The sequence below is a fragment of the Canis lupus genome, chromosome 2 (assembly GCF_011100685.1).
Source record: "Canis lupus familiaris isolate Mischka breed German Shepherd chromosome 2, alternate assembly UU_Cfam_GSD_1.0, whole genome shotgun sequence".
Classification (NCBI taxonomy): Eukaryota; Metazoa; Chordata; class Mammalia; order Carnivora; family Canidae; genus Canis; species Canis lupus.
In genome coordinates, this window is record NC_049223.1 from 1,996,852 (window position 1) to 2,024,614 (window position 27,763).

Here is a 27,763-nt window from a genome sequence, read left to right on the forward strand (position 1 = left end):
GCCACTATTAGGATAAGATTGACAGAAACCTGAGAATCAGTTACAGAATGTTAATGGTGCTGAGGTTGAGAAATTTATGTAATATCACCTTCTTCATTTAGCTCATGTACAGCATCATATTCTGTACATGTTTTAAAAACAAGATTTCAAGGGTCTCAGGATTCAACCTTTATAACAAAAGGGTTTGGAAGAAACCTAACTATGTCTATTTTCTTAAAAGAGAAGCATGAAAAAGAAGAGCTATTGCTTCCTCAGGTCTTCATGATTGGACATGATTGTATTTCATGTTATCATATATCTGAATGTATGTTTAGTTGATAATTAGTTTGGTGTTACAGAAATAGTGCTTTAGAAAGAACACACACAGGCTGTGTAACCACAATGTGGAAGAAGCACAAAGCCTAGCAAACAGCAGGCACTCAATAAATGCTGAATTTCTTCAAGGCAGACTATATCATAAGCAACTTAATCCACTTGTGAATCTAGAAGAGTTAAAGTATGGCTTCAAATTCTAATTAGAGAACTTAATTTTCAATGCCAATACAATTAACAAGCTTTGGGACTAGTAAAAAAAAATTTAAGTTGAGAGTCATTGTCGCCGAGGATAAGAATATGAAATAGGTGGATAACAAAGGCCCTTACTTGTTTTCTTTTCATATTTTCTTTTTTTCACCCTTTATTTTTTTCAATGTTTCCTCATAGTTCCAACCAAACTTCTTTGTTTTCACATTGTGAAGTTGATATATAAAGAATCTGTTCCTCTCATCATTTTATTTTCTGGTCATTATATAATTAGACATGGAAAACAGAGGTAAACACACACACACACACACACACACACACACACACATACACGATAGGCCTAGAGGAAACATTTCTGCTGATAAGTCTTGTACTTTAGCTTAGCTTTTATTTTTTATACCAAAGGCACTTTTGATTTTGGCATTATCAAATGACAGAAGACCTTCCCATTCAAAATGGTACCTCTCATTTGACAATAAACAAGATTTACCAATGCTTCGGGATACAAGAATCAGGTCTTTTGTGTGTGTGTGTGTGTGTGTGTGTCTATTCAAGATTTAAAGAGGAAACTTTTCAGGTTACAAAATATTCAAGGATAGAAAAATTTGTGTATTCAATAAACACATCAAGATAAATAGTAGGAAAAATTAAGATGAATTTAACTTAATGAGTTTAGTCACATTTTTTGTTTTACCTAATTATGTTTTTGAAACTTAGGAAAATTTGTTAGCAAACATAAAAGTAGAAAGAATTTTGTGTCATCTATTTTTCCCTGCCCACTCATCCCAACCTTTTTTTTTTTTTTTTGTCTGGAATATTTCAAAACAAATCCCAGACATCATGTCTGGCTAATAATTTTTAAATAAAATGATTGACCCATAGGAAGGCCACTAGTAACCAATGAAGATAAAATACTTTTGTACTTCCTACTAATTTTACTTTAGGCTTTATTAATGATTTCTTAGACTGACACATGCAACTGAAGCATAAAAGTTTACACCTATGGCCACACTGCTGATCACAATGAGTCCATACTGGTCTAGGAAAACAGATTGGGACTCAGGCAGAAGTTTTTATTTTAGATTAATGCATTCTGATTTTCCTTTTTTAAGTAATCCTTAGTAACATTAGTTTGATAAAATAAATGGAAAATTGAACAGCTAGATTACATAATCAATTAAATTCTACTTCAATGTTCATTATTAATTGATTCAAGCTTGCTAGTATGTTACTGCTCATAGTAATGGTGGGTAGAGGTTAGGCTCTGTTGTCCCAGTTGTTCTGGGCATTAGCTAACTTATTTTTCTCTAGTCTCAGGTAAGCTCTACCCCATAATTATGTAGGTTACCCTATACCCACAGGGTGAATGTTGGACACACTAACCTTACATTAAGAATTTGTCTAGATCGACTGTAATTCCTTAACTTACTAAGTAATTTTCTACTAAGTTGGTTTTAGGGGTTACACAATTGTGTCTATATACAACCTTATATAGTCATGGTATTTAGTTTCTAATCAGTATTAACCAAAGTATGGTTTCTCCATCCCCAATTTACCATACATCACAGTAACCAGTATGATATCATATCAACTAGTGTAGGCAATAAATTCTTTAACAATTCCTAATTTACAAAACCATATTTAAGAAATTTGTTACTTCTACTCATTGCTATTGAACACTTTTCTCCTAAAACTATTAATATCAAAGCAGTAAGGAAAATATTATGTGTGGGATAAAAATTCAAGAATTTTGGTAAAAAAAATTTTTAATTAAAAAGGCAACATTTTAAAGTCTTGTATGATCACCAAAGAAGGAAGAAAAGAAAGATAATTAAGGGTGGAAAACTAAAAAAGAAAAACAAAAAAGAGTTTGTGACCAAATGAGGAAGGAGTAGAATTTATTTAAATTAAGATTCCACCTGGATTCTTTTCCTCTGATACTAACATCTTTGTAATCCTAAACCTGTATATATGAGCTAATTCAAACATATAAACATGGAAATGTTTAATTATAATTAAAACCATCTTTATTCCAAATTGCAAAAAAAAAACCTCATAAATAAAACTTCACTGAATTAACTTTATAAAGAACGGCAGACCTTATGCTAGTGAGCTCTCAGATTTATAAATTTAAAAAGTGAGTGTGGAATAGAACCTGTGAGTACCTGTGCCTTAAAAACCAAAAGAGACTAAAATAGCCTCTTGTTGTAACAGGAATAGCAACACCAAGATTAAAAAGCCAGATTTACATTAAGGAAATACCTTCTGTGTTTGCTTTGAAAATTATTTTGGGAGAATGTAAGCAAAATCACTACTAAGAATTATAAGTGCGACCGCATTTACTTTAGAATGCATACATCTATCACGCAAATTCCTTTTATGAAGAAATGGAATCAGTGTTTATTCATATGAGTCTCCTGAGAATTCTGAATTCTTTAGCCCACAAAGTTCACATAGATCTCTTTTTATAATGGTGGATTTTGGATTGATCCACTTACCTTTAGTGTATAAGAATTCCAGTAAAGATGAGTTAACAGAGACTCATTCTAACAAGTTTCCTAGTAAAATAAAGTAGGAACAAGCAAAGAGACAAGGGACATTTAGAAAAAAAATCTTGGGTGATGATAGTCCTTAACTGGTAAGGAAAGAGGTCAAGTATAGTAGAGTGGGGGACTAAAATAAAAAAAAAAGACTGTCTTTGGAGAAAACTTCATGAATTAAGAAACTGCAAACATATAAATTTCTTCAGTCACTTTTACTATATATTTATGAAATTTATTTCCATTTAATGCAGATTTAAAATCTCTTATGCAACAAGTAACATTCTTTGCTAAATCTGAGATTATCTGAACTGCTATCTTTCAGAAATATTCTCTTGAAACAAAACAGATTTTCTTTGGCCAGAATGACTTAATTGGCCTACAACAAACCTATCACTAAGATCTGTACTTCCAGTAAAGATTTTGCAAGTGTAGCTGACTTACTTGGTGTTGCAATAATGAATCTCTATTTAGAGTTACTTTTACTACTCCCAGGGAGTAGCCTATTCTAACTTTCACTTCTTAGTTTCTGGGATTAAAAAAATAAATTGTAAAAATAAGGTCAACTTCTGTCAAATATCTAACTTTCAACTATTAAAAATTTATCTGATTATATATGAGAAAGCTTGAATACACTCATTTTTATTTTATTTTTTCAACTTTGACAAAGTCGCATAGTTCTTTTTGTTTTTAACTCCAACTAACTCATTATATTAAATTAAAAATAATCTAAAATAATCATCTTTGGAAAAAAAACAAAGTGAAGTTTTAGGGGAAAGTCATCCATAAATAAAAGTTGAAGCAAGAAAAACCTACAAAAACACATTTTACAGTAAAAGGTTATGAGAAGTACATGCAACTGTACCAGAATAATCTCCAGAAATTCTAGTAAAATAAACTTCTTTGGTATATTTGGTACATACAAATAACCCAGAATAATCTCCAAAAATTCTAGTAAAATAAACTTCTCTGGCTTAAAAACCAAAGGACACCAGCAATTATTTCATTTTCTAGATATCCAGGAACAATGTTAAAGCATTAGTATCTATTAAGTTATTCCTACTAAGGGATCCCTGGGTGGCGCAGTGGTTTAGCGCCTGCCTTTGGCCCAGGGCGCGATCCTGGAGACCCGGGATCGAATCCCATGTCAGGCTCCCGGTGCATGGAGCCTGCTTCTCCCTCTGCCTGTGTCTCTGCCTCTCTCTCTCTCTCTGTGACTATCATAAATAAATAAAAATTAAAAAAAAAATTTATAAAAAAAAAAAAAAATTTATAAAAAAAAAAAAAAAGTTATTCCTACTAAGAAATACTATTAATGAAAATGGATCTTGTCTATGTGTAAATATACATTTACCCTCCAATGAAAGTAAATGTCTTTTAAACACATTAAATGTTAGTATTCACCTTTCCGAAGAGTTATCAACATAAACATCACTAAATGCCTAAGAGATGCATTTTTAGCAAAGGCAGTATCACTTTTCATGAAGCAATACAAATGGCAATTTCTATCTGCAGACAGCACATACAGAATAATCACAACTTTTAATAACTGCCAGGATCATACTGTATGGGTCTAAATTAAGAAACCTCAACAAGAGACAGTCCCTCTAATGTGGCAAACAGATAAACACTTAACTTCTAAACTTTCGATTTGCTGTTCTCCACTGTAACTCATGACTCTGCTCTCACCACCTGCGCCCACAGTGACGTCTCCCGCCAGGCCCCCGCTGCAAGTGTATACACTCAGAGCACATGAAATAAAGGCTTTGTTGCTACCTGGAGGGAAAGTTCACGCATGAGACACTGCCTTACATTTCTGTTTTGTGTCAAAAGTAGCATGTCTGTTTTCTACTATTTTTCCTTGTTATTTACTTTTATCCTCACACTAACCCCAGAGTTTGGCAATTTTAGTATTGTTCCCATTTCAAAGACCCTGAGATGGGAAAATGAAGCTTCTCTCTCTGATCCAGTTAGTGAATGGCAGGGCCTGGTGCCTTCCCCACATCATCTCTAGCTTCAATATTCTCTCAATCCAATGTTTTCACAATTTCAAATTTCAACTAACAATCTACAGCCCCTTCCATATCACTTGTAAAGAGATGACCACTTCTATAAATTCCTCAGCTGCATTGGGATATGCCAAAGAAATGTTTAAGATGACAGCATCTTAGATCACCCCCCCAAACTTTAAGATGTCTCAGCATTATTTCATCAGTAATTTCCAACCTTTTCCCTATCACGTCACAAATAGATAATGATAGTATGTGTACAGCCACTGCTCAAGACCAGACCTGAACAACCAGGAGTTTCCACAGCAGCCTCAAGCCCTGTCCAGCCACCCCAGGGAGTGAGGGCATGAGGTGCTCACACCCCTGTACCTGTGTGCTGTACTGCAGGGGCACTCCAGCTGGCAAACTCTGATTTACAGTTCTAAAATTCCTACCATATATTCCCACTGGGCTGGACAAAAAGGTATATAAATCAGGGAGGTAATTTAAAAAATTACAGTGAGGGAACCCTGGGTGGCGCAGCGGTTTGGCGCCTGCCTTTGGCCCAGGGCGCGATCCTGGAGACCCAGGATCGAATCCCACGTCGGGCTCCCGGTGCATGGAGCCTGCTTCTCCCTCTGCCTGTGTCTCTGCCTCTCTCTCTCTCTCTCTCTCTCTCTCTGTGTGACTATCATAAATAAATAAAAATTAAAAAAAAAATTACAGTGAAAACCTCAAGGTCTAACTCTTTACAGAGACAGTGGGTTGCTTCCTTTTCCTAACACTGACATTGGACATGTCCACTCAGCACCCCATAGAGGCTGTGGACAAATTATACCCCAATTCTTCTAGGTATCATGGTAGGAGCTACCTGAAGAACCAGAATTGCCAAATGATAATTAGTTTAATACTGCAAATCTACCACCACCAAAATAAAAAACTCTAAAAAACTAATGACTATATAAGACCTTCCCATATATTAAAGGGTAGCTCATTTGCTTTAACAGCTACATTTTAAAGACTCAAGATTTTTCTAGGTATTGCTGTTTTTTAAAGGGAAAACAAGGGAATCCCTGGGTGGCTCAGCAGTTTAGTGCCTCCCTTCGGTGCAGGGCATGATCCTGGAGTCCCAGGATCAAGTCCCACATCAGGCTCCCTGCATGGAGCCTGCTTCTCCCTCTGCCTGTGTCTCTGCCTCTCTCTGTCTTTCATGAATAAATAAATAAAATCTTTAAAAAAATAAAGGGAAAACAAAACATATCTAAAATCCTACCATCATATTTAAACCAACACAGTATTTAATACCACACATATTCCATTACCTAAATAGCTTTTTTTAAAAAAAATCTTTTTTTATGTCCTTTTCCTGGCTTTTCTTCCCCCTTTTTGCTTTTCTTCCTAGCTCTTGTTTTTTACTAAAGCATATTATGTATTTCAAATGTACTTGATTTGGGGAAAAAAAAGTCAGTGCTTTAATTAGAGCAAAAAGCACAAGATTAACAGCCCATTAAAATGCACAAGACTAAATGTGAACGTATCTGTTTATTTACAGCTTTTGATGTTTAAAATTTCAAATAAAATGATCTGTTCAATTGCTGTAGTTTTAAAAAATAAATCATTTTCCATTCTCTTCTAGAAAAAGCTGCAGCACAAATTAACAGAGTAATGAAAACATAATTACATTTAAAACATAATTTAGGGAACATCATGTACCTCTTTTAGATTAGTAAGCATAATATGTAATTGTTGGTAACAAAAGCCAACAAGAATGAATTACAGACATTTATATCTTAGGTTCGCATGCATCTTATAAAGACAACAAAAAACAGTAAGTTTTAAATTTTTACCCGACATGAATATAAACATATAAATAGGCAAACCCTCCCTTTATTTTTGCCCAAAATTTTTCTTCTATATTCAGTAAAAATGTTTTTACTTTTCAAAATATATGGCAGCTGTCAGTACAAATCTCTCACTTCTTTAACATGTACGTTTCATTCTACAATATACACAGTGTAGACATTATGATGCATTTTAAAATGGAACAATTTAATGTCAAACCCAAGTTGCTTCAATGTAACTAGAGAAGACTTAAAGCTAGCACTGTATCATAGCGAATTGCAGCATACATACTGTATTGCCCCGTGCTAGTCTGATATATGCTAGTCGGTACTGCCATGGTAGCGATGTTAGGTGGCGTTCCTTCTTCCTCTGATTTTTCTTCTTCAATCTTGGGAACACCAGGCACATCAGAGGAAAGTTCATTCAGTATTTTTCTAAAACATAATTTAACAACAGAAATAATCAAGATATTTGAATGAGATTTAAAACAGGAAAGTATAATGGATAAATCGGTTTGATACATAATTATTCTCCCTTTTTGGAGTGTCATTATATTAGGAAGTTTAAATAACTTACCTATAAGAGGGTCTTCGTGAAAGGATTTCTCTACGTTTATGAGAATCAATTACACCTTCTGATTCTGCAGACTCATCTGTCTCTGCAATTGTTGCTACCTATAATACAAGAGTTTCTGAAATGCATCATAAAATAGATGATCTCCTTCATTCAAAAAACGGTGCTTATGGGCCTCTGGGCAGCACTAAGCCGGGGCTGGGAAAGTGTCTAGCACCACAACACAGTGAACCTGCACTAGTACACTGCACATCTGCCTTAGGAGAGGGAGCACACACACACACACACACACACACACACACACACACTTCAGTGTACAGCAGGTATGGCTCGGGTGATAAATACTACAGGGATGCAACTCAAAGTGGTTGGAATGACTGAAGCTTCACAGGAAAGGATTACATAAAAGCTACATAAGACCGAAGAAAAGATCTCCACCCTGAACCTACTCTTACAAATCCATTAGGGATGGAGTGAGCTAGTGACAAAGGAAGAATAAAGCATCTTGACCTCCTTGCCCTCTTCACAATACCACTGCTTACTTGAGCTGCATTTTCAAACTAGACATTAGATAGGTTCAAAGAAGCAAACAAGTAAATAAGCCTGATTAAAGTTAGGAATTATATGACATGAAGGAAGGGGGGGCTTGATGTGGTTAAGTCTTGAAGGTCAAAATAAGGAAAAAAGAAAGATCAGAGTTTTAAGCATGATTTCATTTCTCAAAGCACATAAAAATCACATGATTTTAAGGAAAGTCTGAAAACGAAAGTAATGAATCTCTACAATAACATGAGAGCTCTCAGTATGTTTAGCCTTTATTATTCAGGGCCTAGGGGTTCTGAGTTTATAAAACTCACTTTACTTAACTTTACAATTACAGGAGAATTTGATTCAGGCAAAATCAAAAGAATTTATTTAAATGTCAACAATGCATGCAGGAATATATATTTCTCAAGGCACACTGATATACAGATTCATTTACACAATATGGCCATACATTCTGGTCATGGACGCCCTACACATAAGTACACGAACCAATGAATAGAACTTAGAAAAAATGTTGCAATCAGCAATCATATATCGCCACCAAACATTGATCACTTTCACACGTCTCATATACTCATAACCCCTTATGTGAGGTAGGATACTATTTTATCCATTTTAGAAATGTGAAAGTTGAAGTTCATGCACACAAAGTGACTTGACCATTGTTCAAAAAGTGGGAACTCTAAGACTCAAGATCCACTGGCACTTAACCTCTACAAAGATAATTAAATCACCTACTTAACAAAATCAAAAAAAGCCTACTGAATATAATACTTTCAATAGCAGCCAAGTTCTTTTTTTTATTATTTTTTATTGGAGTTCAATTTGCCAACATATAGCTTAACACCCAGTGCTCATCCCGCCAAGTGCCCCCCTCAGTGCCCATCACCCAGTCACCCCAACCCCCTGCCCACTTCCCCTTCCACTACCCCTTGTCCAGAGTTAGGTGGGAAATGTTTTGTCACCCTCACTGATATTTTCACTCCTTTCCCTTTATTCCCTTTCACCAATTTTTATATTCCCCAAACGAATGAGACCATATAATGTTTGTCCTTTTCCAATTGACTTATTTCACTCAGCACAATACCCTCCAGATCCCTCCACGTTCAAGCAAATAGTGGGTATTTGTCGTTTCTAATCAATAGCAGCCAAGTTCAAACTTGAGCAGAAATATCTGCACCCCAATAAAAGTCATGATTCAAAAAGGAGAGTGGAAGGACTTTCTTGTTTTTTGTTTTTTTGTTTTTTTTTGACTTTCTTGTTTTATAATCAGGGTCAGAAAGAGTCAGAAACTCTTGGAATCAAGGGTCATTATGGGAAAAAAAGAGACAATGCTAAGAATGATTCTTACTCTTTTGAAAAGATACTTGTGCAGCAAAGTAAGTTTTTAATGTATGTGGATTTATTACTTCAAATATCATGTTGCAGCCTTTATCCTTATTCTGCAATAAATTTTACTCATATATGCAAGAGACAAGACTGATTAAGTGTGCACACCTATGTTTTCCTCACTGATCTTTGTGTCATCAACTATGTTCAAATAATTTCAACATCTAAAGGATAACTGACCTCAAAAAGGACAAATAAATTCAATAATCAAGAAAACTATGCTTTAAAAAATGCATACTTACACCTATCAGAATGGCTAAAATCAACAATAGAAGAAACAATAAATGTTGGTGAGGATGTGGAGAAAAAGGAATCCTGTGCACTGTTGCTGGGAATGCAAACTGATGCAGCTACTGTGGGATACAGTATGGAGGCTCCTCAAAAACTAGAAAATATGATTACCCTACAATCCAGCAATCATACTACTAGATATTTACCCACAGAATACAAAAACACTAATTCAAAGAGATACATGCATTACTTACAATAGCCAAATTGTATAGGATTTTATAGGAGCATTACTTACAATAGCCAAATTGTGGAAGCAGCCCAAGTATCCATCAAGTGATAAATGGATAAAGAGGATGCGGTATATATGTACAATGGAATATTATTTAACCATAAAAAGGAATGAAACTTTGCTATTTGCAACAACATGGATGGCGCTAGGGAGTATGATAATGCTAAGCTAAATAAGTTAGAGAAAGACAAATACCACATTATTTCATTCATGTGGAATTTATGAAACAAAACAAATAAGCAAAGTGGAAAAAAGGGAGAGAGAGACAAACCAATAAACAGCCTCTTAACTATAGAGAAAAACTGATGGTTACTAGAGGGGAGGTGGGTGGCGGAATGGGGGAAACAGGTGATGGGGACTAAGGAATGTACCTGTTGTGATGAGCACCAGGAGCTGTATGGAAGTACTGAATCACTATATTGTACACCTGAAGCTAATATTACACTTAGTATGTTAACTAAGTGGAATTAAAATAAAAACCTTAAAAAATTTAGCTTCAAGAAATGTTAAGGACTTGTGATCAACTCTGATAATAATAAATAATAAAACATACATCTGGATCACAGTCACAATAACCTGTCTACAAAAACCAAGGTTTCATCTGAGAGGGGTGAGTGATGTAGAAGCATAATACTAAGGTGACAAAGATATCCTATGTTTCCTACAAGTTAGAGATACTGAATTAAACAAAAATAAACTTAAATTTCCACCCACCTACTAATGTGAGTATTCATGAAAACGGTAATCTTTATATTACTCTGTTAATCAAACATCTTCAGAGAATCCTCAAAATATTTTTAAGCTCCACTGGAGAGCTTTGCTAAATAAATCTAAATTTGTGCACAGTGCAACAACTCGAAGAATTACTCATCTGGCAATTACTCATCCTATAAATCAAGAGCTAACAACAAACTGCAACTCTTAAGTCAAATCTATGTGTCTAGCAGGGCACAATGCACTTCACATAGGAAAAGGAAATTCCTCCAAATTTCTAATAAAAAGACGTGAGCATAAAAGCTATACAAAAATGATAAATGAATTAATAAAAGGAAAAAAAAACACTGAAGAAAGTCAAAGGCAAATCATCTAGGAAGGAAGCTAACCTGAACAGTTTGTATTTGTGGTGACTGAATAACCGATGGCTGTGGTGTCTGAATTATTCCCTGGACATGAACAGTTTGGCCCGAAGGTAACTGTACTAGAGTTACAGCTGGGGAGCCTCTTCCGGTGCCTGATCCAGCTACAGAAACCTGCAAAAATGATCATCATTGAGGATTATGCCTGGATCATTTTCTGTTCTTTTTGCTTTTTAAAAGAAATACCATTCACTATTATGAGTGGCCATTTTTTCCCTTCCTTCTGCTTCTGAGAAATGCCAAGCACACTGGGGTACTTACCATTAGGAGGTGGTTACTGTCCTGGAACAGTCATTCTCTGATGTGATAGATATTAAAGAACCCATGCTCCTCACTTTCGGTTCCCATGCTTCGGTGGCTAAGAATGTTCTAAGCACAAAGTTCTAAAGCAGTTAAACTACCTCACTACAACCTCGTGACCACTAACAGTGAATCCTTATTTAGGCCAGAGTATAAACTACCCTAACTTTCTCAGAGAAATTGGAGAAAGAACTTAAATATGGTGAATTGTTTTTTAATAAATGAAAAATTTGAAATGCGATATACTGGTATTACTCCAGATGCAAGCTAATGCTTTATCTCTACTAACAAAAATCACAGTTACTTTTATGTCCCCATAATCACAAAATGGCACAGGCCAGAGGAATTCCAGGACTTCTCATGCCCTTAGTGTGTCTGATCCAGAGAACGCACATGCCTTAGAGCTGGCATGTCCTTACACCGTTCCTCCTCACTAGCTCCAGCAACTACAGAAAGGGCCAGAGTCATCACTTAGCTTGCACAAAGAGAGTAAAGCCATCTCCCAGCACCCCTGAGGACTTTCAACAGAGATCCCTACCAGCAAAACACAATACCTCCACCCCCCTGGATTCAAAACCTACCAAGTTTTCTTTTTTTTTTTTTTCCTGTGAAGTTTTCTAATTAGTAAACAACTTAATCCTATAGGCCAGTGTAATCTTAGAAATTTTGCCTCATTTTACTGTTTTCACTATTCATTATGACTTGCTCAAAAGAGTCAAAAACTTAGGGAATGAAATAAGCTACCAATTTTTATCATGAATGGTAGTAGAACCAAAAGATCTAAAACAAACTTTGAAGGAAGCCTCTGTATAGGGCCTCACTCTAAGAAACACCAATGATTTCCAATCTACTTATACTTTAAAACAATTATTAAAAATTGGGTTTATAACAAATAATTGTAAGATTTATTTATAAATTTCCTTAGAAAGCAAACTTCTTTGGTAATCTAAAGTAAAAATCTTTCACCCATGCAAGACAGCATATGTGATGAGCATTGTACTAGATGCACTAGGGTAGAAAGTAGAATTGATAAAATTAACACCTAAGAAACAAAAGCACACCAAAAAGTATAGAACAAATTGCTCCATTGTACAGGCCATGAAAGTCATGGGAGTACAGAACAGAAAGATCAGAATGGGTCTGAGCAATAAGTACAGGCTTTGTGTAGAAGTCACAGCTTGAGCCAGGCCTACATAATAGACGGAAAACGGCGGAGACACCCAACATGTAGCCCAAAGGGTAATTTTAGCACACTTGCCCCTCAAGTATTATCGTCTACCTTAGATTTTAGAGGAAAGAAAAAGATTATGCCATAGTAAAACCAATAAATTTAACAACCAGAAGTTAAAAAAAAAAAAAAACTACACACACACACACACACACACAAAGCAGCACAGAAGATAAACCTATATGAATAAAAAGGCTTCCACCTCTTTGTGGACCAACTTCCAAAAGGTACTCCTTTTGCCACACAATAATTCTCAAACTTTTTTAGTCTCTCAGGATACTTTTACATTCTTAAAAATTACTGATGACTCAAAAAGTTTTTGTTTAGGGATGCCTGGGTGGCTCAGCAGTTGAGCATCTGCCTTCAGCTCAGGGTGTGATCCTGGAGTCCTGGGATCAAGTCCCACATCAGGCTCCCTGCAGGAAGCCTGCTTCTCCCTCTGCCTATGTCTCTGCCTCAATCTCTCTCTGTGTCTCTCATGAATAAATAAATAAAATCTTTAAAAAAAAAAACAAAGTTTTTGTTTACCTGATTTATATCTAGTAGGTGCCCTAAACGTTTAACAGTTTTAGGGAAAGGAGAACCTTGATTTAAAATGTTTGCTGATGTCTGCAATGTAAAAACTCCAACTATTGGCAGGTTTCAATTTACCAACAGATGACGCTGAACACAAAGTTGGGAAATGATGCAGGCAGTTGGCTCTTACAAGACAGTATACCACTGGTTATATGTGTCAATATTTACCATATTAGAAATTAAAACTGAAAAAGTTTTATACCTCAAAAAAATTCCACTATTTATACTAACATAAACAAATTTTATTAAAAATAATTAATTTTCCAAAAACAGAAAATTAGTGACCAGACTATCAATGTTTTACTTTATTTTATTTTTTATTCTATTTTTTAAAAGATTTTATTTATTTATTCATGAGACACACACAGGCAAAGACACAAGCAGAGGCAGGCTCCCTGCAAGGGAGCCCGATGTGGGACTCGATCCCAGAACTCCAGGATCACTTCCTGAGCCAAAGGCAGACACAACCGCTGAGCCACCCAGGCGTCCCAATGTTTCACTTTTTTAAAAACTCTTTTAACATCGGTTTAGTTAAAATTAGCTAAATTCTCATACCTACTTGTACACTGAATGTGCTGCAATATGTTATTTTAGTTGATCTATGAAGAAAATTTGGACCTCACGCAGATAAACCATCAGAAAAGGAAGAGTATTATAATAGCTCTTCCCAAAAAACATGGATATTATTGTTTGTTACTACACCAAAACTCAACATGTGGTTGTTTCATAAAGATTAGTTACAATGTGGAATCTGAAGTACCAGTTATATTAAAATCCGCTGACCAACCCTGCACTTTGAATGGATCCCATGCATGATTCTGTAACATCATGCAGTAGTTATTTGGAAAATATTGGCTCACTGAGTTAAGCACATCTCCCAAATGCTGACATATTTCATGATACTTTATCAGAAAACCTCATTCATTAAAATCAACAGCAATCTTATCAGAACACTATAAATACTGAAAAGCTATCAAGCTCACAATGGCAGACACAGGATTTCCAAAATTCAAAACTTCTGCTTAAAAGCTTGAATTTTATCATTGACAATAAACACTGTCAGTCATTTTCCTTTAAGTGACAAGCTCACTTCGTTTGCTTTCAAGAAAACATTTTCCAAACACTCAAGTTTGAATAGCCATAGTTTGGCTATTGGCCATTGTTTTGAAAAAAACTGATATCCTGTGGGGAAAAACCCAGCTAGTCCATTTCACCACTCAAACAAGTATGTGTTTTTCTTCAAGAACACCATCAGTCTTTGCTACACAGCAGAAATGTTTTCAGCAAACACACCAATTTCATAACACAGAATATTGAAATGTACTCAAGGGTCAAGGTTTGCTACAACTGGTAACATTTACCACCTTACTGGGGTATTGTAAATGAAACTGACTTTATTTTTTTACCTGCAAGTGAATGATAGTGAAGAATACAATGATTACTGGTATAGTTTGATGCGCGCTACAGATTTGATTCATGCTAAGGTGCCAACAGCTTTACCCCCCTTCTGCTGTTTTTACACCATCAGTGTAAATATCAATACAGAGAAAAAGGACAAATAAATCTTAGCATTATTATGAAAACAGCATGGTCCTTCCAAACCTCCTGAAAATCTCCTCAAAGTCCTTCCTGGGGTCTCTAAACATTTTGAAAACTGCTGCTCTATCCCAATGTAGCCCTGGCTCACAGTGTGAACTGAGCACTGAAGCAGGCTGTGCTTTCAACTACACCACAGCAGCACAGCCAGACCACGGTATCCAATAAGCTTGATAGAGAGTTTGCTTGTCAGAGACTGGGTGAAATATAATATGGATTATACTCAAGAGTACAAGTATTATAGACTGGACCTGTGGATTGAGATGCCACATTCACTTTTTGTGGGGAAATACCCCAGCTTTAAAGACATTAGATATTCTGAAGAATTGAACAACTCAAGAAAGATCTGTGAGGTTTTGATAAATATAAATCATGCTTTAAGTTGCTTTAATTACCTTTGAAGTATAATTTTCAAGATTTTAAATTATTAAATGATCACTCATATCAAAATGGCTTAGTGTCAAGAACACCTGCTATGGAAAGGGAGTTGCAGCTACTAAAACAAAACTGTACTCCTAGAATTCTGGAGATAAGTTATAGGAATTCTATCACTACAATGAAACTTTTCTATATCCAAACTCTGGGCAGCACAAAAGCTCATGAGACAACTCTTTTGTTAAACCACAGAAATACAGGCTGGGAACCTGCACAGATGACATACCCTAGGGAGAGAATTCAGATGTATCCTTAAAACAAAAACAAAAATCCTTAGATCTAGAGACATTCTATATTCAGACATTCTATTCTCACTGGTTTTGCCAAAAACTGGTGACTAGTCTTTAGCTGTATTGGTAAAGTTAACAGGCTAAACTTTGATGTTATTAATTAAAAAAAAAATTCATGTGGCTCCCTCCCTAAGCATCTTAGTATTACTATACTATTATACTGACCATGGGCCATAACAGAATCTACAGCGTCCTTAAAGTAGGGTATTGTACACAGATGGCATAGAAGGAACATTGGCAATGATTCGAGAACATGCATGGAGGCTCCAAAACCAAAAGTGAGCCAATAAAGAAGCATCTTTTTTGTTTTGTGTAAAGTGGTAGATTCAGTTTTAGGTAGGCTAGGTTGAAAGCAATGATAGGGCAACTAGGTAGAAATGTTAATAAGCAAGGAGAATTATGTGACTGATGCGTTAGAACCAGAAAACAAAGATCTGAGAAATGCTAAGAAAGAGCAATCTTTTAAGAGTACTATAATTACTTTATTCATAATGTACAAATAGAATTCTAAAGAAGCTCTGGAAAAAGATAATAGTTTTTCCTAAAAGACACTAGGGATACAAACTTCAGTTCATCTGAACTGAAATATGCATACTGTAGGCAGAAATAGAGAAACACTTCTTATAAACATCAAATATTCATTCCAAGACTTAAAATGCAAAAAAAAGTATCACAGAAACAGGTCATCTTTATGAATTAACTCAGTCTTTTAGTCTCTTGACAAATATTTATCAGGAGCCTGCTGTGTGGACCAGTCTAAACAGCAGGGCTATCACAGTGAACAAGAGAAGTTTCTGCTCTCCTAAATCAGGAGACAGAAAATAGATCAAAACAAATACATCATTTTTGGTGTTATTAAATTCTTTAAAGAAAAATGAAGCAGGGTAAGCGATCAGAGAGTGACAAGGCAGGGGTAGTTTGGAAGGAAGCTAATCAAAATACACTTGTTGGAAAACTTCTCAGAGGAGGGAACGCTTGCATAAAAAGCCTAAATGAAGGGAAGGAAAAGGCCATCGGAAGATCTATCAGCATATTCATCACCTTCCAATAGTCATGTAGGCAGCTGTTCGAAAAACAGAAAAATAAAAATGGGTATATTTTATATTTCATAATTTTTATATTTTATGAGACTCTAAAAGTGTGTAGAATGAACTCATAGTAAACATATTTACCTTTTCTTCCAGATCCCCTGAATAATCCTCTTCTATAGGATGCCTGAAACATAGATTATGCTGATGCCACCACATCCACCAACAACCCCACTATAGACAGTAGTTGATCTGAAGTTAAGATGATGCAATTGACAGCCTTACTTGGCTTTGCAATTAAAAAATCCGTATAATGACACTCGTAACTGGGAAAACCTCACAATGTTGTAACAGCACTTGATTAGCACCTAGTAGACTACCTCCAATCCGTAGCTAGGTTCTCTTAAGATGGGGTTTATGATGTCATAGAACAGCTGCAAATGTCACAGAGCTACTGGGCCTGCATTCAAGACAGTTAATAAAGGATGGGGGGAAATGTGAATTCACAATATACAGATTTCACTATCACTTCTGCTCCTGAGAAATAAAATCTGTATCTTACCTATTTTAATTCTAAGGGCTACAATTAAAGTCCACTAATACTCTAAGCAAGAAGTTGAAAACTACCTCGATTTCTGTGTATTAAGATTCTTAAGAGTCTGTTTCTTTTGTGAGAAAAAAAAGTGTTCAATATTTCAAATATTTTAAGGTTTGAAAACAGGAGAATAATGAAAGTGAATACTTGAATAAAGATGCAAAATATATTTTTTTAAGTTGTGTTTAATTGCACTAAATGAAGACAACACAAAATGAAAAATGTAGAGTTGGTCTCATTTTAGTGTCTTTCTCGCTGTTTTTTTTTTTTTTTTTTTTTTAGTGGGGCTAACAGACTGCAAAATTCCATGAAGTTAAATTTTACCTTGAGAATTTCAGTTGAACATATTTATGGATAACAGAGTTAGCTAGCTAAGACTCCTATTTTTGTATCTACTATGTTAAAATTCTAAAGAGAACTACATGGGAATGCTGTTGCCTTACATGCTTCCTGTATGTGTAGAGCATAAACAAATACTGTCTGAAATCTATAATCTGAATAAAATGAGAAGGGGGAAGTGGATCGCTGTTTCTGGTATTGTAAATATAAATGGTGGGTCTGGGTGGCTCAGTCCCTTAAAACGTCTGCCTTCAGCTCAGGTCATGATCCCAGGGGTCCTGGGATGGAGCCTCAGTCTGGCTCCCTGCTCAGTGGGGAGTCTGTCTCTTCCTCTCCCTTTATCCTTCCCCCAAATTGTGCATGCATGCACTCTCTCTCACTCTCATTCTGTTTCAAATGAATAAAATCTTTTAAAAAATTCTCCTCTTGAAAGCAAAGCAAATATCAGAATTATATCATTCTTAATCGTTCAGTCTGTTTTGATTATACTTCCAATAGACAGTGATGATCTTTTGAGCACAAATTAAAATCAGGGGTTCTTTATCCTTTGAAAAGCCATTCTGGGGGGACCACCTGGGTGGCTCAGCAGTTGAGAGTCTGCCTTAGGCTCAGGGCCTGATCCTCGGGTCCTGGGATCGAGTCCCCACAGGGCTCCCTACAAGGAGCCTGCTTCTCCCTCTGTCTGTGTCTCTGCCTGTCTCTCTCTTTCTCTCTCTCTCTCGCTCATGAATAAATAAATAAAATCTTTAAAAAAAGATAAAAAACCTAAAACAACCAAAAACAATGCTCTAGCTCATTTGTTTTTCCTATCTAATCTATATAGTATTTTGAATGTCCTATTTGTAGCGGTTGGAACATCATTTTATATTCTAACCAATATGAAATGTTTCATTTGTCATAACTATATTTTTAAAGTACTATGAAATGAATATTACATTTGTAGAAGTCAGAATTCATTTAACTCCAAAACTTTCAAATATCAATCCTATATTTGGTTTCAGTGAGACTAAAACTAAAACTGGTCATAGTAACTAGCCAGATGCAAGTAGTTAAGTGTAATAATGAAGCTACAGTGAGATCCTGAGCCCAAAGTGGTATTTACCCAGGAGATATAAGAACAAACAATAACATTAAAACTGCTCTTAACAATAATACAGCTAATTTCTAATAATGAATAAGAAATGTATATGCCAAAGGCGAGAAACCACAAAATGAATGCCTAAAACCACTTACTAGCCAAGCTTCATGTTAATCTTTATTTCCGAGCAAAAACCTCTATAAAGAGTGTCTATGAAGTAAACTTCGATTCACTTGAATTATTTTATTTCTTCTTTAGATTCCATTATGCACTCTACTCTTTATTACCAATAACTTGGTAAGTCCTAAGGAGTATTGAATTGGCAAAAATGAAAATCAACAAACAAACCACCAAAAAAACCTTAAAAATAGTAATATTAGGGTTGGCTCATGTAGAAGAAAGTGTGACTCAATCTTAGGGTCAAGGATTTGAGGCTCACCTTGATGTAAAGATTACTTTAAAAATAAATAAACTTCTTAAAAAATAGAAATAATAAATAAAAATACAGTACGTACATACAATGGAATATTATTCAGCCTTTTCTTTCCTTACAAAGGAAAAGAATGCTATCGTACTATGACATGGATAAACCTTGAGGACATTATGCTAAGTGAAGCAAGCCAGTCACAAAAAGACATATGCTGATGGCAACTACTTATCTGAAGTATCTTAAAGTAATTAAGTTCACAGATGGTAGAATGGTAGTTACCAGGGATGAAGGCAGAGGTAAAAATAATGTTTTTATGTAATGGATGTAGAGCTTTAGATTTGCAAGATGAAAATGTTCTGGAGATCTGATCACAGCAATGTGAATATCCTTAACACCACTGAACTGCACACTTAAACTTGTTAAGACTGCAGATTTTATGTATTTTTTTACCACCCCCCCCAAAATACTAATAACTATGGTTCCATATTTGGTGGATATAATAATTAACTGGCTTCTTGCCAGGAAAACACTCAATAAATTGATCTTGCCAAAGGTAATGGGACTGATTTCTTCATCATCTTATAAAACATAATTCTAAAGCTCTGGAAAAAAAAAAATTCTAAAGCTCTGGGTACTCTCATACTCTTGGCCCCAAACTGATGGTTCTATACATAAGAATGGTTACTGGTGCCAGAGGTTATACGGAAACAATTACTAATGCTTCAAAATGGATAAAATTTAAATTTTCTATGCTCTTCACATATCCCAAATCAGAAGCTGAGTTGGGATTTAAATATGGAACTATCTTAATCTGCCACTGAATAATGAAGAAGAAAACAGTATATAGTACATATATAATATGTACTGCATAGTACTATTTATGTGTGTGTGTATAGATACATATACACACAATATACACATATGCACATATACAGTTCTCTACAGTAACAATATATAACATATATTTACTATTATATTTAATTATTATGGAATCGCCAAGGTAATGCCCTCCATATGGTCTGGTTCAACACTAAGTACCCTATATATTACAAGTAATAAAGAGTAGAGTGCATAATGGAATCTAAAGCCAGATCCAGATCACCTTGGTTCTAATTTTGGCCTTGCCTCTTACTAGTTGTGTGACTGATGACAAGTTGCTCATTCAGTCCCTCTATACCTTACTTCCCACAACTGTTACGGAGAATGAAAACAGTACCCTTTCTACAGAGGACAGAGGCAAGTGCCTGGCATATACTGAATATTCAATATTCACTTTTCTTATTTTTATTATTGTTGCATTTAAATAATTTAGTCAAGAATTTAGAGTTTAAACAATTTACATGTTTTAGTCCTTTGATTTGGAAAGATTAAAATACTTTTTAAAGTATTCCTCAAAATTCAGGTGGTGGAAGATGAATCAAGGATTTATATAAAAATAAGTCAAAATCTGAATCAGTGACAAAACATGGCTAGGTCAAGTTGAATCCTTAAGTTTTTTTAGTTTTAGTCCAAAGGTCCGAGTTCATACACAGGCAAGCCTAAATATTTAGCTGCTAAATATGGTCTTAACATGAATATTAAATATTTAGCTGCTAAATTTGGTCTTAACATGAAATCCAAAATCTAGTAATAAATCATATTTTAGATTTTCAGAGCCAAACAAAATGGCATAAAGAAATTCTTACAATGTTTTAAAATCCCTAAAAGAAATCCAAAGTACAAAAACTTAGGAGCATAAAACATACCATTTAAAATAAGTTCATGGCACCATATCAGAATGTTGCTTATAAAACAACTATGAATTATCTTTCCTTTTCTGTAACCTCTAGAGGCCTATTTAAGCATAGTAAGTAGATTTTTTTTTTAAAGATTTTATTGGGCAGCCCTGGTGGTGCAGTGGTTTAGCGCTGCCTTCAGCCCAGGGCCTGATCCTGGAGACCTGGGATCGAGTCCCACGTCAGGCTCCCTGCATGGAGCCTGCACAGGGAGCCTACTTCACCCTCTGCCTGTGTTGTCTCTGCCTCTCTCTCTCTCTCTCTCTGTCTCTCATGAATAAAATAAAATCTGAAAGAAAGAAAGAAAGAAAGAAAGAAAGAAAGAAAGAAAGAAAGAAAGAAAGAAAGAAAGAAAGAAAGAAAGAAAGAAAATCATAGAGAAAAGGGTAAAAAGAATAACTATGTTTACACTCAGTTATTTTTCCATTACTGCTAGTGACAAACCATGTTTTACTAAAACTACGAAGAACCTGGAATGTCAAACAAAAGTGCCCAAACCTCAGAGAAAAATCATTATAAATGACAGAAAATCTAACAATCTCTCCGCTATAACTAATTTGTATGCATTTTTATCACAAGTATAAAAACAAAATCTTTTTCTGAAATTTGATTGCTTTAAGTTATCTTTGAGATATCAAATTTTACACAAAGTATTATCACTAGGATGAAATCATAGACTCCATTCTAAAGTCAAAAACTAACCTTTAAAGAAATATACTGGCTATTATATATAAAATTACAAAATAAGAGTACAGATATTTTAAAAATTCTTGTTCAAATTGAACAAAAGGCCACTACTATTAGCTCACAAATTACATTTAACTTACATCTCTCAAGCCTTGAATTACCTTCAAGAGTAAGTTACATTTCAAAACAGTATATTTTCTTCAATTAGTTGACTAACGAACATTATACAACACAGATTTAGCATTTACTGAAAAAAATTAGTTTTACTTTCTCCTCCAACTTTTGTTCATTTTTAGAGAGAATTCTAAGTGAAGTAAAACATTATATTAAAAAATTAGATTAAGGCAATGAAAAAGTACCGGAGGAAGGATTATATAAAAATAAGGAGCAGTATGAAGTCAATACCGAAATAAAAATATTTACCTCAAAATCTTAAGAGGAACATTTTTCTCCTTCAGTAAGAGTTCCTCAAGTAAGGGAATTAGTATTTCAAAGTTGAAAAACAAGATTCAATTGAACACTAAGTGTAAATTAGATTTACTGAGCTGATAGTAAATATACCAAATCAACCGAACACAATGCAGACCGTCTTTAATATGCTGCTGACCCATTATCAAGAGCAAATGTTGCTTTTGTTTTGTTTTCTGATAGCCATCCATAGCCTTCTGGGTCTTATTCAGGACAAGAAGATAGAATTTTGGCACAGCTGGCCAAAGCAATGAGAAATGTCATTCCAATTTCCCACCAGATTGAAAAAGAAAACTTACAAGTTATACATTAAAATGTATCCTTTGTTAAATCATTCCTATTTCAATTCCTCACTGCTTGCCAGACCCACTTTATTCTGAGGTGCTTCTTTACATATTGTTTGCATTTAGAACACATGGAATAAGAAAGGAGATTAGCAGAGTATCATCCTCAAACAACATTCCCTAGTGGTTTTCTCTGCTCCCTAGTCTCGGTTCCAAAAATACACAGGCCCTCAGGAAGGTTAAATTTTATACTAGAACAAATTGTCCTGAGGCACTGTGCTGACCTTGATGATCTCCAGAGCTTCCTTCAAGCTCTATGACTTCTGTGAGTCTGCTCCTTTCATCTTTGCTAACACTCTAAGAACTGGTCATTTACACAGAAGAGTTATTTTGCTCTTAGAGTTGAGGGGCCAAACTCAGGCCCATAGGCCTCATTAGCAGCTATAGGGAATGAAGCTCTAGAAAGTTAGTCTTGCATATGGATTACCTCGCCTACCCAAATTGTCATAGTGATATTAATAATCCCCAAGAGACCTGCAACAAGAAAAGTTCAAAGTGTCCTCACTCTTCTTTCAGAGTTGATTACACATTTGTGAGATACCTGGGATAATGTGAATAAGAAGTGTATATCATTGCAAAGAATTATGCTTGATTTTATTAGATATGACTCTGACATTTGGTTACATAAAAAAAATCCATGATATTTTACAAATTGCATACCCAGAAGTAAGTAGGAGTAAAATGACATGATGTCTGAGATCTGCAGAGCTGCTTAAAATACTTCAACAAAAAGAAAAAAAAGAAGATAAATGAAAGTACAAAATCTTAGTAATTAATCAAGTTTATATATACATACATAAAAATCTATATAAACATTATTCTACCTTGTATATGTTTGAAATCTTCTATTTTAAAAGAAAGTCTAACTTCCCACTACCCATTTAAAGATTATATTATTTCCAGAGGATATGTGGCAATTTTTAAATTACTTATATATACAGTAATATAGGTATTATATATAAAATATATATAAAAATATAATATATATATATATTACTTTTGCTTTCCACCATTTTGGCTTTTGGACAGGGTTTCCTCCTGGCTCAGTTATCTAAAATAAACTCTTCAATTTATTACCAAGAACTTTTCAGGGTCAGAAGAGATGGAAACTAGTCTTACATAGCAATACATATACTTAACAAATAAGAAAGTAGCTTCAATTAAAAATAAATCAACTGGGAGGCTTAGTCAGTTAAGCTTCTGCCTTGGGCTTAGGTCCTGATTCCAGGGTCCTGGGATTGAGCCCCACTTCAGAATCCCTACCTGCTTCTCCCCTCCCTTTGACCCCTATTTGTGCTTGCTCTCTCTCTAGTGCTCTCTCTCTCTCAAATAAAAAAAAAAAATCTTAAAAATCAACCAATCAATCAATCAACATAAAAAATATCTCAGGCAAAAAGAAAGTCAAGTCCAAATTTAACCTCAATTATTTGCCACCCCCAGGATCTGTTTACGGCAAATCCTGCTTTCAGCTCTTTGACATTATCACCACTGTGACTTCTATTTACTTTTGACTACAGGTAGTAGGGAAAGATTCCACTTATATCTGGGAAGTTAGAAAACAGAAAAACTAGACACTTGGTGTACCCAGAGGCCAAGCTCAGTTGTCAGATCTTCCTGAATGGGATGATTTTCAGAGTAACTATGATAGCAGGAGCTTTGGAAAGGCCAGGGTAGGGACCCTGGGTGGCTCAATGGTTGAGCATCTGCCTTCGGCTCAGGTCATGATCCCAGGGTCCTGGGATCTAGTCCCACATCAGGCTCCCCACCGGAAGCCTACTTCTCCCTCTGCCTATGTCTCTCTCACAAATAAATAAATTAAAAAAAAAAAAAAAAAAAAGGCCAGGGTACTACTATCAAATGACCAGATGCAAAGGATCAAACTGACTGAATCCTTTGTTCACAGCTTTTGTTCCCATACTAGTTAATGATAATTTGACCATATAAAAAGGAAATTAAGTGTTATAAATTCCTCTCTGTACAAAACAGACCTCGGGCAGCCCAGGTGGCTCAGCGGTTTATCGCCACCTTCAGCCCAGGGCATGACCCTGGAGACCTGGGAGCGAGTCCCACATCGAGCTACCTGCGTGGAGCCTGCTTCTCTCTCTGCCTGTGTCTCTGCCTCTCTTTCTCTCTATGTCTCTCATGAATAAATAAATAGAATCTTAAAAAAAAAAAAAAAGACCTCTTTGAGAAAGAAATGAAACAAGTGGCAAGTATACAAGCAATCATGAATTATTCAGAAGAGTTAGCCACTTTCAGCATACATTATAGGTTTAATAAAGATTTCAACTTGATTTCCTAATCCTTTTATCATATAGTATCACATAATAATAAAGAGTACTCACAAATGAACAGCTTCAGGCATCACAAGAATCTAGCTGTTTAGGATTAATTATGTTTAGAAAACTTTGCTAAGGGATCCCTGGGTGGCGCAGCGGTTTGGCGCCTGCCTTTGGCCCAGGGTGCGATCCTGGAGACCCGGGATCGAATCCCACGTCAGGCTCCCGGTGCATGGAGCCTGCTTCTCCCTCTGCCTGTGTCTCTGCCTCTCTCTCTCTCACTGTGTGCCTATCATAAAATAAAAAAAAAAAAAAGAAAACTTTGCTAAGAATTGTCTCCTAATTCTTCAAAAACTCATGATCCATACATGACAGAGGATAACTCTTAGTTAACCAAAGTAATCAGTGAATCAGCCACAGATTACTTCTTAGTTTCTCAACATTCCTAATATATGAAAGATAAAAACCATAGTTTATTCTTTGATCAGATCCCTAAGATATTCAGAAAATAAAATACCACAGCAAGTCCATGAACTTGCTATCCACATTTAATAAATATCAATATTTGGTTAGTTGATTTTTAAAAAAGCAAGCATTATAAATGCAAACCACAGGTTTTTCCTGGATCTGATTCAGCCTTCTTAAAAGTGTGTCTCTCCTACTATTTTCCTCAAAACACTCAACTTTGCCACACCCCTGTTCTCAACCCTTTGTCTCAGACTCATCTTTCTCTATTATTTCACAGAAAAACTTCTTGAAGAATCTTTATCTCCAATATCTACCACCTCTCCCTCTTATTTCTTCTCTAATCTTCGAAAACCTGCTTTCTGTTCACTGGACTCCAATTCAAAAATCCCATAAATCCAAGGTTATTTCTCAGACTTCACATTACTAGAACTCTTTAGCAACTTCTGACTGACGCTCACAGAGGTGGGTGTCACCTAGGCTGAAGGTCCTCAGAATTGCAAATTACCCTTTTTAGACAATGGAGATCTATTGTTTCGACAGTGCTGGCCCAGAACAGGGAGGGGAGGCTATGTGAGGGTCAGTGAGGCGGGATCTGTTATCTGTTATCTGTTTGCCAGTGGAGGCAAAAGGAAGATTTGCTTTCAAAATTCTCGCTTTGGCAAAGGGCAGAATTAGAGAACCATAGTGATAAAAACTCTAGAAGATCGCAAATTTATGACAAAGTACAGGGATTGTATTCTATTCATAAAGACCATTAGACTAAATAAAAGATATACAACAAAATGTTAACGATGATTAAATTATGCAGTTTTTATTTTCTTCTTTATAGTAATAGATGTTTTAATTTTCTACAATAAACATATATTTTTTTTAATAAGAAAAAGGCTGCCCTCCACTTTTAAATAGCAAAAGGTCTGTATGCCTATGTTCCAGGTTAACAAAGAAGGGTGTTGCCAGGGAGATGCAGCTCCACAGACTACTTGTGAGAAAACCCCCAAGGAGTGAGTGGGTGTTAGGAGCTTGAAGGAGAAAGGAAAAGCAGGCTGGGTGCTTGGGGCCCAGTATTGGGAAAGAAGAGACCTCACAGGAACCAGTCTGGCCTGAGGTAATCCAGGATGTACCTGGTGTTCCCCCTGGACCTTCAGTCAGCCATATGGATCCTTTCTATCTTCCCTTCAAGATGCTGTGAAAATCTCACCACCACACTGTATCCCCCACTCCCAGGACTCCACCCAAAAGGTGTCTCTACTACTGGCTGGTTGACGATCAGTCCAACCTCCACACAGTTCACACAAATAGTAGTGTTCTAAACACAGTGAACATTGTGTTCAAGAATATTTAGAATCCAGGACACTATACATCCTCAAATGTATACAAACTCTGCTCACATTTACCAACTTAACTTCCCAGCCCAGACACTAGGCTCCTGTTAGCTCCTCTACCCGTAGTTACCTGATGCCATGTGCTCTCTCTGGCTTTGTGCCTCTGCACACACTCTTTGCCTGCCTAGAATATGCTTCCCTATCCTTGTCCACGCGGCAAACTCCTACTCACCCTCTACATGTCTAGCTCAAAAGCAAAATCCTCCATAAAGTACTCTAGCCACTGGCTGCTCCCTCCTCTGTAAGATTTAGTCATTTTGTACTTAACCTTTTATGGCACTTCTTATACTATTGGAGCTATCATTCAAATACCTGTTCTCCTCACTAAGCCATAAGATATTTTAAGGCCAGAAACTACATCTCCTCACGAATCTAAATAGTGCCTAGAACCAGTAGGTACTCAATAAATATTTGATGACCAATGTACTTGCTTGTATTACATATTTTTATAGATAGCTCAGAAATAAACCTTAGGAGCTGAAAACCAGGCACTAACTCATCCTGGTGGTATCTAACTGAAACAGATTTGAAGTCCTAACTAAAAAGAAAGCAAAGATCAAACAAATTATATACAGGGCAAAGTAAGATTTCTGCAGTATTTCCAGCTAAGAATATAAGACTATAACAACTTGGAATTACCAATATTCTCAAATAATAATTTGAAGATTACATATCGTGGACAGGTTTCTGTTTTTCCTTTTGCATAGCAGTGGTGGTAGAGGGAGCATTTCAAAGTGTCCATTACAAGGTAAACGTAACTAAGATACATATCTTCTCTTTGAAATCAAATCAGTAAGAATGGCTGATAACTAGGGAACAGGGAAAACTTCACATCAACTTCAAGAAAACAATCTGCACATAATTCTTATTTCCAGATAACTTTAACTTTCATCAGTGCCTGCCTATTGCCTACATTAAATTTACCTGAGTTAAAGTAGGGATTGAATTTTGACCAGTCTGGTTCTGCATATGTGCAGATTCGTTCTCTGCCACAGAATCTGTTACACTTCCATCCTGCTGAGATTCCATTGTGTCCATGGTCATTTGTCTGAAAAGACAAAAAAAAGGAAGAAGTATTAAGGCCCTATCTGAAAGATTTTTCTGTTTTTACCTAGCTTTCTGATATTCATTTCTGTCATCAATTAAACTACCTTATTTTTCCAGAAATGGGTTAAGTGGCAGAGTCCTAACTCTCTGAACTAACTCTGCTCACTGGGTATGAACATTACCAAGAAAGCACTGCAAAATGTTTTATGGGAATTAGTTTATTAGTTTATTTATTAGTTAATCTTATAATAAAGTCTCCTTAATAATTATTTTAAGCCCTCCAGTTTAAATAAGTGAAAAAAAATAGGTCTTCTACTTTACATGAAGTATAAATATTCTATGACTCTCAAGGCCTAAAATAC

The 27,763-nt window shown here is 35.6% G+C and overlaps 1 protein-coding gene across 1 annotated transcript in view; it reads right to left on the bottom strand.

Annotated features, from left to right (window-relative positions):
- Positions 1-27,398, bottom strand: part of CREM (cAMP responsive element modulator) — a 50,316-nt gene extending 22,918 nt beyond the window's left edge. The window contains exons 1-4 of the mRNA NM_001003221.1: positions 27,279-27,398; positions 11,024-11,170; positions 7,469-7,566; positions 7,184-7,326 (exon numbers count right to left, since the gene is read on the bottom strand). Of these exons, the coding sequence (NP_001003221.1) occupies positions 7,184-7,326; positions 7,469-7,566; positions 11,024-11,170; positions 27,279-27,398 (508 nt within the window). The remainder of the gene's footprint in view (positions 1-7,183; positions 7,327-7,468; positions 7,567-11,023; positions 11,171-27,278) is intronic.
- Between the last annotated feature and the right edge of the window lie 365 nt (positions 27,399-27,763).